This window comes from Echinops telfairi, unplaced genomic scaffold (assembly GCF_000313985.2).
Source record: "Echinops telfairi isolate 266 unplaced genomic scaffold, ASM31398v2 ScPeMD7_7469;HRSCAF=8507_1, whole genome shotgun sequence".
Classification (NCBI taxonomy): Eukaryota; Metazoa; Chordata; class Mammalia; order Afrosoricida; family Tenrecidae; genus Echinops; species Echinops telfairi.
In genome coordinates this window covers 149443754-149455565 of record NW_022111373.1, presented here as the reverse complement: position 1 = coordinate 149455565, position 11812 = coordinate 149443754, and the positions used below count along the sequence as shown (strand labels likewise).

The following is an 11812-nucleotide window of genomic DNA, read 5'->3' as shown; positions in this document are numbered from 1 at the left end:
CCGGGTGGACAGGTGCAGGTCTAGGGCATGGGGCTGCCGGCTGCTCATGGCGAACACGTGTCCTGGACCCCGCAGGGTCTGCCTCCTGGGGAACCGCACGCTCTCCTGGCGTAACTTCGATGCCTGCGCCAAGCTCATCGCCAACAGCTCAGTGCCCACGGCCCTCTGGGGGCTCTTCTGCAACGGCTCGTCTGCCGACGCCTGCGACGGATACTTCACCCGCAACAACCTGTCGGTCATCCAGGGCATCCCCGGCGTGGCCAGCGGCGTCCTCCTGGGTGAGCTGCCACGGGTGGGGCGGAGGAAGGCAGCCTCGGGGTGCCGTGGCTCAGCGGGCAGTGGGCTCTGGTGCCAGTGCGGGCTTGGAAACCACAGCAGAAGAGTGTCCGCGGCCCCATGCCCAGGCGCACCCAAGGTCCCATGCCTCGGTTGTCCCTGCAGACAACCTGTGGAGTACCTACCTGGACAAGGGCTCGTTTGTGGAGAAGGAGGGCGTGGCCTCAGTCCACGTGCCTGAGGAGACTGCCGCCGGGCCCCGGCCCTACGTGCTCACCGACATCCTGACCCACTTCACCTTGCTGGTGGGGATCTACTTTCCCTCCGTGACCGGTGCGCACCCGACCCCCCACCCTCTGGTGGAGTATGTGTGTGCATGTGTAGCGCTGTCTCCATGTCTCTGTCCTACAGTTCTCTCTGTTCCCCTCTCTGGGTCTGTCCCCAGGCTTCAGGTGGGGGCACCCCAGCTTGGTGGGGGAAGCCGTGAGGAGGGGTGTCCCTACGTCTCTGCATCTGTACCCCCTTGTTGAGCCCAGGACCGTGCGCATTGTCCCTGTCCCCTTTGGTCTCTGCCACTTGGAGAGCGAATGCCAGTCCTCTGGTGGGGCCAGTGTCGCTTGTGCTGTCTCCTGTCTCTTGGTGACAAGCGGTGCCACTGCTGGGTGGACGTAGGCTGGGTTGGCACACACATGAGCAGTTGGTTGGGGAGCGGCCTGGGCGGGCAGTAGACAGCCTCTGACTGCGTATCCGCCCCAGGCATCATGGCCGGCTCGAACCGCTCCGGGGACCTCAGGGACGCGCAGAAGTCCATCCCCACGGGCACCATCATGGCCATCGTGACCACGTCCTTCATCTGTATCCTTGTCAGGCACCTGGGGGCCTCCGCTCTGACAGCGGGCCAGCGAGGTGGTCCTCAGGCAGGGGACGATGGCCTGGTTCAGGTCCTGCCTCGATGGGTTGGTGAACCACGTCTGTGTGTCCTCCCTCAGACAGCCTTCCACCTCCTACAGGTCCCTGCTTCCACGGGGTGCACTGACACATGTGTGTCTGTGTGACTGTCTGTGTGTCTACGTCCTCAACCTTCCCCACACGTACTCCTGCTCTGTGGGGGGCAGTGACGTGCATGGGAGCCGCAGGACCTCCGGATGCATGCATTTACCATCCACACTTGCTCCTTCCCCGGGAGCCTTCTCGGCCGGTCCAGTCCGTGCACGTGTGCATGCACACACGGTGCTCACCGCAGTCTGCCCTTGCCAGGAACTCCCGCGTGTCGAGATAGCCACACTGTCCTGGGCACACCATCAGCCCCGTGGAAGGAAGGCCTGGGGCAGCTCTGTGTGAAGCACGCAGGGAGGGGGAGGGGGGTGGAGAGCCGGTGTAGATGTCACTCACAAACGGGCTGAGTCGCCCTTGGCCTTTGGGTGTCCCTGTGGTGCATGCACCCTTCCTGGGAAGTGGCTGTGTGTCCATCCGTCCTGCCCAGTCCCCGCCGTGGGTTAGGAAAGGTGGGCAGTGTGGTGGGCACTGAGGGGACCCCATCCCCATGGACTGAGGGCCGGCCTCCTTCCTTGACGAGAGCCAGACCTGTCCTGCATTGTGCTGTTCGGAGCTTGCATTGAGGGTGTGGTCCTGCGAGACAAGTACGGCTGGGGGATCGCTGCTTCTGGAGACTGGGTGGAGGGAAGGGCCCCTGCCTACTGCCTGGACCCCACCCACTGCCTGGACCTGCTGCCTGGTGTCCTGATGCTGGGTCCAGTTTAAATGCCCCCAGGACCTGCCTGTCCCCAAGGCAAAGCCTTCCCGCGGGGTCCCGGGCCCAGGTCACGGGGTGCGTGTCGGTCTCCCACCTGCACGTCCTCCTCAGGGGCATCCGCAGGTCCCTGGTCACCGTGGGTCCCAGGCGTCTTCTCTGCTTCAGGTGTCCTGGGGATGGGCGTTGGGGTGGACAGATGCAGGGCCATGGGACATGCAGGCCGGCCTCCAGCCGAGCCCCCCAATGTGTATAGGGCAGGTGTAGGGTGTGTAGCTTTCCCTGCTGTCTGTTGGCCCCCTGCTGAGCCCCGCTGCCCCCTGCAGGTTCGGGGAAGCCCTGCAGGGTAAGCTGGTCATCGGCATGCTGGCCTGGCCGTCCCCCTGGGTCATTGTCATCGGCTCCTTCTTCTCCACCTGTGGCGCCGGCCTGCAGAGCCTGACGGGGGCCCCGCGTCTGCTGCAGGCCATTGCCCGTGACGGCATCGTGCCCTTCCTACAGGTGGGCACCGGGGCATCACTGCGGACACGACGGGGAGGCAGCACCCCCACTGTGTTCCTCCTCCAGAACCGGGGGTCCCTGCTCTGGTCCCTCCTCCGGGGTCCTGCCAAGTAGTCCCAGAGTCGGGAGGGCACCCGTTCGGGCTTCTAGCTCGCGGTCCTGGGAGTCTGTGGATAGAGTGGAGCTGTCGGCTAGACATGGTCTGCCCCCCACACATGTTTGACCCACGGGAAGCAGTCTTGGGGTGACTCCACCCCCTACTCACATGACCCCCTCCCCCCACAGGTGTTTGGCCACGGGAAGGCCAACGGGGAGCCCACGTGGGCCCTGCTGCTGACCGCCCTCATCTGTGAGATCGGCATCCTCATCGCATCACTGGACAGCGTGGCGCCCATCCTGTCCATGTGCGTGCCGGTGGGTCGGGCGGGGGCGTGCTGCAGGGCCATCTCGGGGCACGTGGGGACCCTGCTGATGCCCTGCCCCCAGGTTCTTCCTCATGTGCTACATGTTCGTGAACCTGGCCTGTGCCGTGCAGACCCTGCTGCGCACCCCCAACTGGCGCCCACGCTTCAAGTACTACCACTGGTAGGCCAGCAGCCCCACCCCTCACGCACAAGCTTCCTGGTGAGGGGCTCGTCCTGGGACAGGGACCCCAGAGTCACTTCCAGACGAACCTTCGGGAGTTTCCGCTTGCTCTTGTCGAGCAAGACCGAGGGCCTCCGCACCTGCAGGGACCCCTGCTCTGGGCCAAGGTCGGGGGGAGTGCAGTCTGGCCTGGGACTCGGGTCAGCCTCGGTGAAGGGGTGTGGCACCGTTTCCGCCCTGGCAGCGTGGTGGCTGTGTCCTTACCCAGGACAGAGTGGGGGAGGTGGTGTGACTGCCCGTCTTCCCCGCCCTACCAGGACCCTGTCTTTCCTGGGCATGAGCCTGTGTCTGGCCCTGATGTTCATCTGCTCCTGGTACTACGCCCTGTGCGCCATGCTCATCGCTGGCTGCATCTACAAGTACATCGAGTACCGCGGGTGAGCCGGCCTGCGGAGCCCGTGTAGCTGTGGTCCCATGGTCTGTGCGGTGTCCCATAGGTGTGGTCTGCGTGGTGTCCCGTGTTCTTTGTGGGGTCCCATAGGTGTGTTCTGCGTGGTGTCCCGTGTTCTTTGTGGGGTCCCATAGGTGTGTTCTGCGTGGTGTCCCGTGTTCTTTGTGGGGTCCTGTGTTCTGCGTGGTGTTCTGTGTTGTGGTCTATGGTGTCCGTGGTCTGTGTGGTGTTCCAGGTCCTCTATGGGATACTGTGTTCTGCATGATGTCCTGTTGTTGGTGTGGCAGGCACCCATGCCCTATGTGAGGCTCTGTGCCCTGGGTGATGCCTGCAGCCTGTCCAGGGCAGAGTCTCACCGATGTCCCCTTCACAGGGCCGAGAAGGAGTGGGGCGATGGCATCCGGGGCTTGTCCCTGAACGCTGCCCGCTACGCACTGCTCCGTGTGGAGCACGGCCCTCCCCACACGAAGAACTGGCGGTGAGTGTGGCCACCCTGAGAGCCGTCATCCGTGCAGCCGTGTGAGGAGCTCGGCTCCGCCTCCCTCCGCCGGGCTCTGTACCCCTCTGCTCAGGGCCCTGAAAATGACTGTGTCCCAGCAGCCAGGCACCAGACTGGACAGTATGGCCCCAGCTTCTAGCTCCTCAGCCACTGGGCAGTGCCCTCCCCCCGAGTCCCAGCCCTGGTGGTCACTGCTGGGGGGTGCCGTGCCACTGTGAACACAAGACCCAAGGAGCCCATCCAGGGTCAGCCTCTAGCCTCTGCACCCCGTGGCTGCATGGGGACCCCCTGGCACGGTGAGGTTGGCACGTGGCCACCGTGCCAGCCATCTGCACTGAATGCCCTGCTGCTTTCCAGGCCCCAGGTGCTGGTGATGCTGACCCTGGACGAGGAGCAGGCTGTGAAGCACCCACGCCTGCTCTCCTTCACTGCCCAGCTGAAGGCCGGCAAGGGCCTGACCATTGTGGGCGCCGTGCTTGAGGGCACCTACCTGGACAAGCACACGGAGGCCCAGCGCGCCGAGGAGGTGGGCAGGGTGGGGGGGACTTGGGGGCCAGGGCCTGACCTTCATGGGCTCTGTGCTTGGGGCACCTACCGGGACAAGCACGCAGAGGCCCAGCCCGCAGGATGGGGCGGGCTGTGGGGTCTGAGCGGCGGGGGGTGGGGGGTAGCACTGGCATTGAACACACGGACGCAGCACATTTTCCCATGGGCGTGATGTCTGCTCCAGCCCTCTGCCTGTTTGGGGCTGTGTTGTTTGTCTCTGTTAAGGTCGTGGGGGTTCTGTACACCTTGTGCACGTCCCACCTTGAGCAGATGGACATTCCGCAGGTACCCCCTCTGTAGGCTGTCTTCTCACCTCTGATGACATCCCGGAAGGCAGACTTGGCAGACTTTAATTTTGACGGCAACCAATTTTGCCAAGTTTTCCTGTTACTGAGCCTGTGGTGTGGCGTCTAAGCAACCACTGCCTGGTTCACGTCATAAAAAATGCTCCCTCCAAACACAGCAAGGGTCCCGTGTCTTTTGCTCTTAGAAGCAGACTGCAGGCCCATCTTTAGTACATTGTACATTGTGCACGCGGTGTGGGGTAGGGGTCCCGCTTCCCTTGTGCTGAGGAGAAGGTTCTGGGCCCTCTTGTCAAACACGAGTCCCACCGTAGACCCATGCAGTCCCTTGTGCATGCCCGGTCGATGGGTGATGGCTGATCTGCATGTCGCTGCCACACGGTTTGTGTCGGTGCTGAGAGCAGGGAGGGCGGGCCGTCTGCTCTGTTCTTCAGGGTGGCTCGGCTCTTTGGGGCCCTGACAACCCGAGTGAGCTGGGGCCCTGACAACCCGAGTGAGCTGGGACCTGCTCTGTTCTTCAGGGTGGCTTGGCTCTTTGGGGCCCTGACAACCCGAGTGAGCTGGGGCCCTGACAACCCGAGTGAGCTGGGACCTGCTCTGTTCTTCAGGGTGGCTCGGCTCTTTGGGGCCCTGACAACCCGAGTGAGCTGGGGCCCTGACAACCCGAGTGAGCTGGGAGGGCAGAGCAGGCTGTTGGGGTCTGAGAGGCCTGGTGTGGAACCTTAGATGGCTGCGAGTAGAAATGAGTCCTGACCACATCAAGGCTTCCACGTTGTCCCTCTGACGACCAGGGTGCTCCTGGTCTGGGGTTTCTTGGCTTGCTGGCCGCTGGCCGTCGGGTGTGGGCTGTGGTACATGGTCCCTCATGGTGGGGAGCAGGACATGGGTCAGCCGCGGACCCCCACCCTGTCCCTCACAGAACATCCGGTCCCTGATGGGTGTGGAGAAGGCCAAGGGCTTCTGCCAGCTGGTGGTGTCCGCCAGCCTGCGCGACGGCACGTCCCACCTGATCCAGTCGGCCGGGCTCGGCGGCATGAAGCACAACACGGTGCTGATGGCCTGGCCCGACGCGTGGAGGCAGGCCGACAACCCCTTCTCCTGGAAGAACTTTGTCGGTAGGTGCGGCCCTGCCGCTGACCAGCTGTGTTGGGCGCAGTCCGGGCAGTCTGAGGGCTGAGGGGCGGCATCCTGGTTGGACTCTCAGCTCCCACCCGGGAGGGGAGGGCTCTGAGGGACCCTGCACGTCGCACCTGCCGCACTGTGACGTCTCGGTGACGTGCCGGCACCGCCCTCTGCACAGACACGGTCCGGGACACCACAGCGGCCCAGCAGGCACTGCTGGTGGCCAAGAACGTGGGCCTGTTCCCTCAGAACCACGAGCGCTTGGGCGGCGGGCACATCGACGTGTGGTGGGTCGTGCACGACGGGGGCATGCTCATGCTGCTGCCCTTCCTGCTGCGCCAGCACAAGGTGGGCCGCGCCACGCTGGTGCCCACGGGGCTGTGCCGCACGGTGTCATACATGGGGCACACCAACGTCGGGGGCAGGGGGGTGCTGTTGTCGTGTCCACGGGGAGAGGTGGGGGTGGGGTGCCCGAGGGCAGCTGGCCCGGGCCTGGTGACGGCCCCGCCTCACTCACCCCAGGTGTGGAGGAAGTGCCGGATGCGCATCTTCACGGTGGCCCAGGTGGACGACAACAGCATCCAGATGAAGAAGGACCTGCAGGTGTTCTTGTACCACCTGCGCATCAGCGCCGAGGTGGAGGTGGTGGAGATGGTGAGTGCCGAGCGGCCGTGGCTCCCCGTGCCGAGCCCGGCCCCGCCGCCGCCCTCACCCTGGCTTCCCGGCCCTGCTAGGTGGAGAGTGACATCTCGGCGTTCACATACGAAAAGACGCTGATGATGGAGCAGAGGTCCCAGATGCTGAAGCAGATGCAGCTGTCCAAGAACGAGCGCCAGAGGGAGGTGAGTGGGCGTGGGGGTGTGCATGTGTGTGTTGGGGGGGTGGGGCATCCACGTGCAGCCCATCTGAGACCACGCGGGAGCTGCAAGTGTTTGCAGGGTGGGCGGGCACGTGAAGCCTTGGGCCCCCTCTCATAACGAGTGGTGGGGGCAGCAGTGGAGGCTCCAGGTGCAGGTGGGCTCTGTCATGGAGACTCTGTTGTCGGGGCCTGGGCCACACTGGGTGGTCCCGACTTAAAGCTCATGAGTACCCCCACCAACCTTCATTGCTGGCCTAGCACAGGGCTCCTCGTGGCCTTCCCTGTTGACCCGGGATAAGCCTGTTCCCAACCCCCACCTTCCAGAGGGAGGCTGTTTGGCCAGTTGGCTCCTGTGACCCCCCTCCCTCCACTGGGGGTGCTGAGTCTCAGGGTGCCAAGTCTGGGGTGCTGTGTCTGGGGGAGCTGCTGCATTAACCCCGCCCTTCCTTCTCAGGCCCAGCTGATTCATGACCGTAACACAGCGTCCCACTCTGCAGTAGCTGCCAAGACCCAGGCGCCGCCCACGCCGGACCGGGTGCAGATGACATGGACCAAGGAGAAGCTGGTGGCCGAGAAGCACAAGGTCAAGGATGCCAACATGGCAGGCTTCAAGGACATCTTCAGCCTGAAGCCGTGAGTGCGTGGCCGGGGGCAGGGCCTCGTGGCCCACATGGGGCCTCGGCGGACTCAGTCACACATCACACGCCCCTTTCTCCCCTCTCCTCTCCTCGGAGTTTCTGTGAGGGGGCGGCTCCCGAAACGGGGATGGGGCCGTGAGGGAGGCGGTGTCAGAGAGCACCCCCAGCCTGGTGTGGGGCGAGGTGGGCGGTGGGCAGTGGGGCGCCCAGGCCTGCTCAGTAACATCTGTCCTTCTCTCCCCGCTGTGCACACAGTGAGTGGGGAAGCCTGTAAGTCACCGGCCGGCCTCCGTCCCCACCCCGCCTGCTCCCTCCTGCTCCCTGTGACCCTGCTGCATGTCCTTGTGCCGGCCCTGTGCTGTGTAGTGTGTCCCTCACCCGTGTGCTCGGAGCGCTCCGGAATCTAGCTGCAGACCTGGGAGTGGGGCGCCCCTGCCTCTGTACCGGCCCTACCCCCACAGTCCAGGGAGACTCCTGGTCGGGGTTACTCATCAACGTTGCCCAGGCCTGGGACGTCACATGATCACTCACCCTGGGTGTCCCTGAGTCCAGCTTGTGCGGCATCTCTGTCCCTCCCCAGCCCCAGAGAAGAGCCCTGTGCCACAAACTCCAACCTAGGTGGATGGTGCCTGCTGGTCTCCCGGACTTGGCCTGTGCTGGGGAGACCCACGGGTCCCGAGCCTGGATCTGAAGTGGCACACGCCCCTTTCCTTGTCAGCCCCCGCTCTGTGTGGTCCTGCATGCACGCACACAAGCTCTCACACTTGTACATGTATGCCCACTCGCGCACACGTGTTGACACAAACACACGCACACTCGCTCTCACACGTGCACATGGTCACGCATGCACTTACACACGTTCACACACACCGCTCACACACATACACATGCATGCTTACACACACACTAGTGCCCACTGCTCACAGCTGTTCCCTGCCCTTGTGGTCTCCCCAGGCCTCTCAACCCTCTGTCCCTCTGCCTGCAGCAAAGAGCTGAGCGGAGGGCGGCTTTCTGCTGGCTCTCCCTGACCCCATGTGCCGTGACCTCTGTCCACTCACAGTGACTTCTGGGCGGTGGGTGGGACAGCCCCCAGTGTGCAGACCTGTCTGCTGTGTGGTAGCTCGTCATCTGAGCAGGCCTGTGCAGGCTGGGGCTTGGGGTCAGAAGCCTGACCTGTCTGCACGCCGTGCCGGTGGGCCTGGCGCCTGCACGCGTGAGTGCCGCTGGAGCACACTGCTCGTGAGGGTGTGAGCCCACATCTGCCCCGGTGGTCTCACCTAGGGGACCCTGCATGGTTGGCACAGAGGTGTGAGCTCGGTGTCAGTGTGCACCCATCCTGGACACCCGAGTGCAGGTGTGAGTGTGGTCCCTGTGCTACCGCAGCGCCTGTTGTGTGTGCCAGGGGCAGCCTGGTTCTGGGTGGGCGTGGTGCCCGGTGACGCCTGCTGTCCTGCAGGAACCAGTCCAATGTCCGGAGGATGCACACGGCGGTGAAGCTGAATGGCGTGGTGCTCAGCCGGTCCCAGGATGCCCAGTTGGTGCTGCTGAACATGCCCGGCCCCCCGAAGAACCGGCAGGGTGACGAGAACTGTATCCTCGGCTGTGGCGGTCAGGGCCCTGGGGCTGTCCTGCTCTCCCGGGACCCCAGAACTGAGACCCACGTGCGGAGCCTCAGGACAGTCGAGGCACCAGGGTGTAGGGCGCACCTACCTACCTCACCGCACCAGGCCCTCCCTAGTACCCACTTCCACAGACATGGGAGCATGTGGAGATGGGCCCAGGGGTGGTGGGGCAGGACAGGCCCCAGGATGTGTCCTCACATCTGGTCAGGATGAGAACTGGGGTGGGGTGGGGTCTTCTCATTATTTAGGGACAGGACATTGGATGTGGGGACACGGGTGAACCTGGCAAGCTCTGGGGCCTCTTGGGGTGTCAGCCTAGGGGCGATACTGGAGGTCACGGTGGGGACCCAGGCTACAGGAGGCCGGGGGTTCGGTGGGGGTGGGGTGGGGGTGGGGGACGGTGAGGGCCCACGCGATGGTCACTGCTAGTGCCCGCAGGACCGTGAGGGCACAGCACACGGTAGCTCCAGCTGGCCTCCGAGCACGGCCGTGGCTCCCTGTCATGGAGTGGGTGAGGTGCCCAGGGCAGCACGAGGGCTCCTTGACCTCCCCCCACCTTCCTTGTGTGGCCTAGCTTCCTTAGCGCCCCGCAGACATGGAGTTCCTGGAAGTCCTCACGGAGGGTCTGAACCGCGTGCTGCTGGTCCGAGGCGGGGGCCGGGAGGTGATCACCATCTATTCATGAGGCCATCGCAGCCCCCCACCCCACCAAGATCGCCAAGTCCACCCTCCCACCCCAGCTCTCCGCAGAAGGTGGGCACACCTGGGCCTCCTGCCGCCACCCCCAGGACGGAGCCCGGGTCCCAGCACACCCACAGCAGCAGAGCTGGAGCCTGGGGGTGCGCTGTGTCAGCACCCCACCCGACTTCCATAGACCCTCCACACTGGCCGGCCAGTGGAAGGTGGAGGGGTGTGCTTCCAGCCCTCCCTCCCTCCCTATGGCCCCACAGCCACACCCTGCCTCCCCCCATGTTGGCCTATTTATTTATTTAACCCTGGCAGCAGCCTCTGTGAGCTGAGAGGTCCCTGGGGTGGGCTGGCCCCAGTGCACCTCACACTTGAACTGAGCTGCCTGGGAGGCTCGGGCTGCTGGAGGGTCAGCCCCAGAACTGCAGACCTGGGGGCGGGGGGCTGCAGCAAGCGAGGGGTGGGGGCAGTGCAGGGGAGCAGTGTCAGCACGGAGGGACTCTACAATCAGGGCCGGCCACCCTGATCCACACGTCCACCATAGCCTGCTGCCTCGGCTCAGCTTGAGCCCGACTCACGTTGCAGTGGGTTGATCACCCAACACATGGGCACAGCGGGGCCATAGCCAGCCCCTCACCCTGTCTGACCACATGTGAGCTGGTCAGTCACCCCTGAACCTTCACACCCTGCGTCCAGACTTGCACTGCTTCTGATCTCTGTCCACACACGGGGGATGCTCCCTGGGCGTGTATGCACTTCACATCTGTGTCCACACTTCACATCTGTGTACACACACCGGGGACACTCCCTGGGTGCGTGCACACTTCACATCTCTGTGTGCACACCGGGGATGCTCCCTGGGAGTGTGTATACTTCATATTTGTGTACACACACCGGGGACACTCCCTGGGTGCGTGCACACTTTACAACTCTATACACACACCGGGGACACTCCCTGGGTGCGTGCACACTTCACATCTCTGCACACCGGGGATGCTCCCTGGGAGTGTGTACACTTCACATCTTTGTACATGCACCGGGGACATTCCCTGGGCACGTACACACTTTACACTTCTGTACACACACTGGGGACACTCCCTAGGCATGTACATACTTCACATCTGTGTACACACCAGGGACACTCCCTGGGTGTGTGTACACTTCACATCTCTGTCCACACACCGGGCGGGGACACTCCCTGGGCATGTGCACACTTCCTCAGCCGCTCCGTGTCTCCCTCCTGTAGGTTCTGAGTGTATCTCTTGTAAGTGGAAGAATAAAGTTGTGTGGATCTGAGTTGTGTCAGACCCTGCGTGCCTCCCGCAGCATAAACAGAGCCATTGGAAACCCCGGCGGGGCAGCCCCTTCTCTCTGAGGGCTCCCTGCATCTGCTCAGGCAGAGCCAGCTCCTGCCAAGTACACAATCAAAAGGGAACACCTGTTTCACTCAACGGGGTCTGCCCTACCTTCCCAGAAATCCCACAGGCAGGGGCTTCAAAGACCAAGGGGGTGATTATCTCTCAGGTGGGCTCTCCCGCTAAGAGTCCAAATTCCTGTCCTGTTGGTAGCCCTGGGGGTGGGGGTGGGGTCCTTAACGGCCCCACCTGGCAGAACCCAGAGATGAGTACATTTAAGACCTGGTGGAAGCACCAGTCATGCTTGATGAGAAGGGCCCCCTGTGGGGTCTTTGTCCCTCTCCTCAACCCTGCCTGTCACTCCACGGCCTTCCTGGTGAGTGGGTGGCGCTGTGCCTGCGCCCCGCCCAAGGACTCTAGCAATGCTTCCTAATGAAAGCTACTGAGTTAGTCTGGGTAGACTAGAGAAACAAATCCAGAGACATTCATAGGTGTATAAGAAATAGTTTTATATAAAGAGCAATTGTATATTGAGAAAAGATTCCAGTCCAGATCAAGTCCGTAAGTCCGGTATTTGTCCAATACCAATCTATAAATTCCTCTTCAGACACTCAACACA

At 63.3% G+C, this 11812-nt stretch overlaps 1 protein-coding gene across 1 annotated transcript in view; it reads left to right on the top strand.

The window, feature by feature from the left end:
- SLC12A7 (solute carrier family 12 member 7) overlaps positions 1 to 11134 on the top strand; it is a 63578-nt gene extending 52444 nt beyond the window's left edge. Inside the window, exons 8-24 of the mRNA XM_004698117.2 lie at positions 76 to 278; positions 442 to 609; positions 1033 to 1131; positions 1859 to 1916; positions 2353 to 2527; positions 2813 to 2931; positions 3014 to 3112; positions 3430 to 3549; positions 3937 to 4041; positions 4420 to 4588; positions 5830 to 6025; positions 6211 to 6380; positions 6555 to 6686; positions 6767 to 6874; positions 7346 to 7524; positions 8986 to 9119; positions 9745 to 11134. Of these exons, the coding sequence (XP_004698174.1) occupies positions 76 to 278; positions 442 to 609; positions 1033 to 1131; positions 1859 to 1916; positions 2353 to 2527; positions 2813 to 2931; positions 3014 to 3112; positions 3430 to 3549; positions 3937 to 4041; positions 4420 to 4588; positions 5830 to 6025; positions 6211 to 6380; positions 6555 to 6686; positions 6767 to 6874; positions 7346 to 7524; positions 8986 to 9119; positions 9745 to 9836 (2326 nt within the window). The 3' untranslated portion in view covers positions 9837 to 11134. The remainder of the gene's footprint in view (positions 1 to 75; positions 279 to 441; positions 610 to 1032; positions 1132 to 1858; positions 1917 to 2352; positions 2528 to 2812; positions 2932 to 3013; positions 3113 to 3429; positions 3550 to 3936; positions 4042 to 4419; positions 4589 to 5829; positions 6026 to 6210; positions 6381 to 6554; positions 6687 to 6766; positions 6875 to 7345; positions 7525 to 8985; positions 9120 to 9744) is intronic.
- The last annotated feature ends 678 nt before the right edge of the window (positions 11135 to 11812 follow it).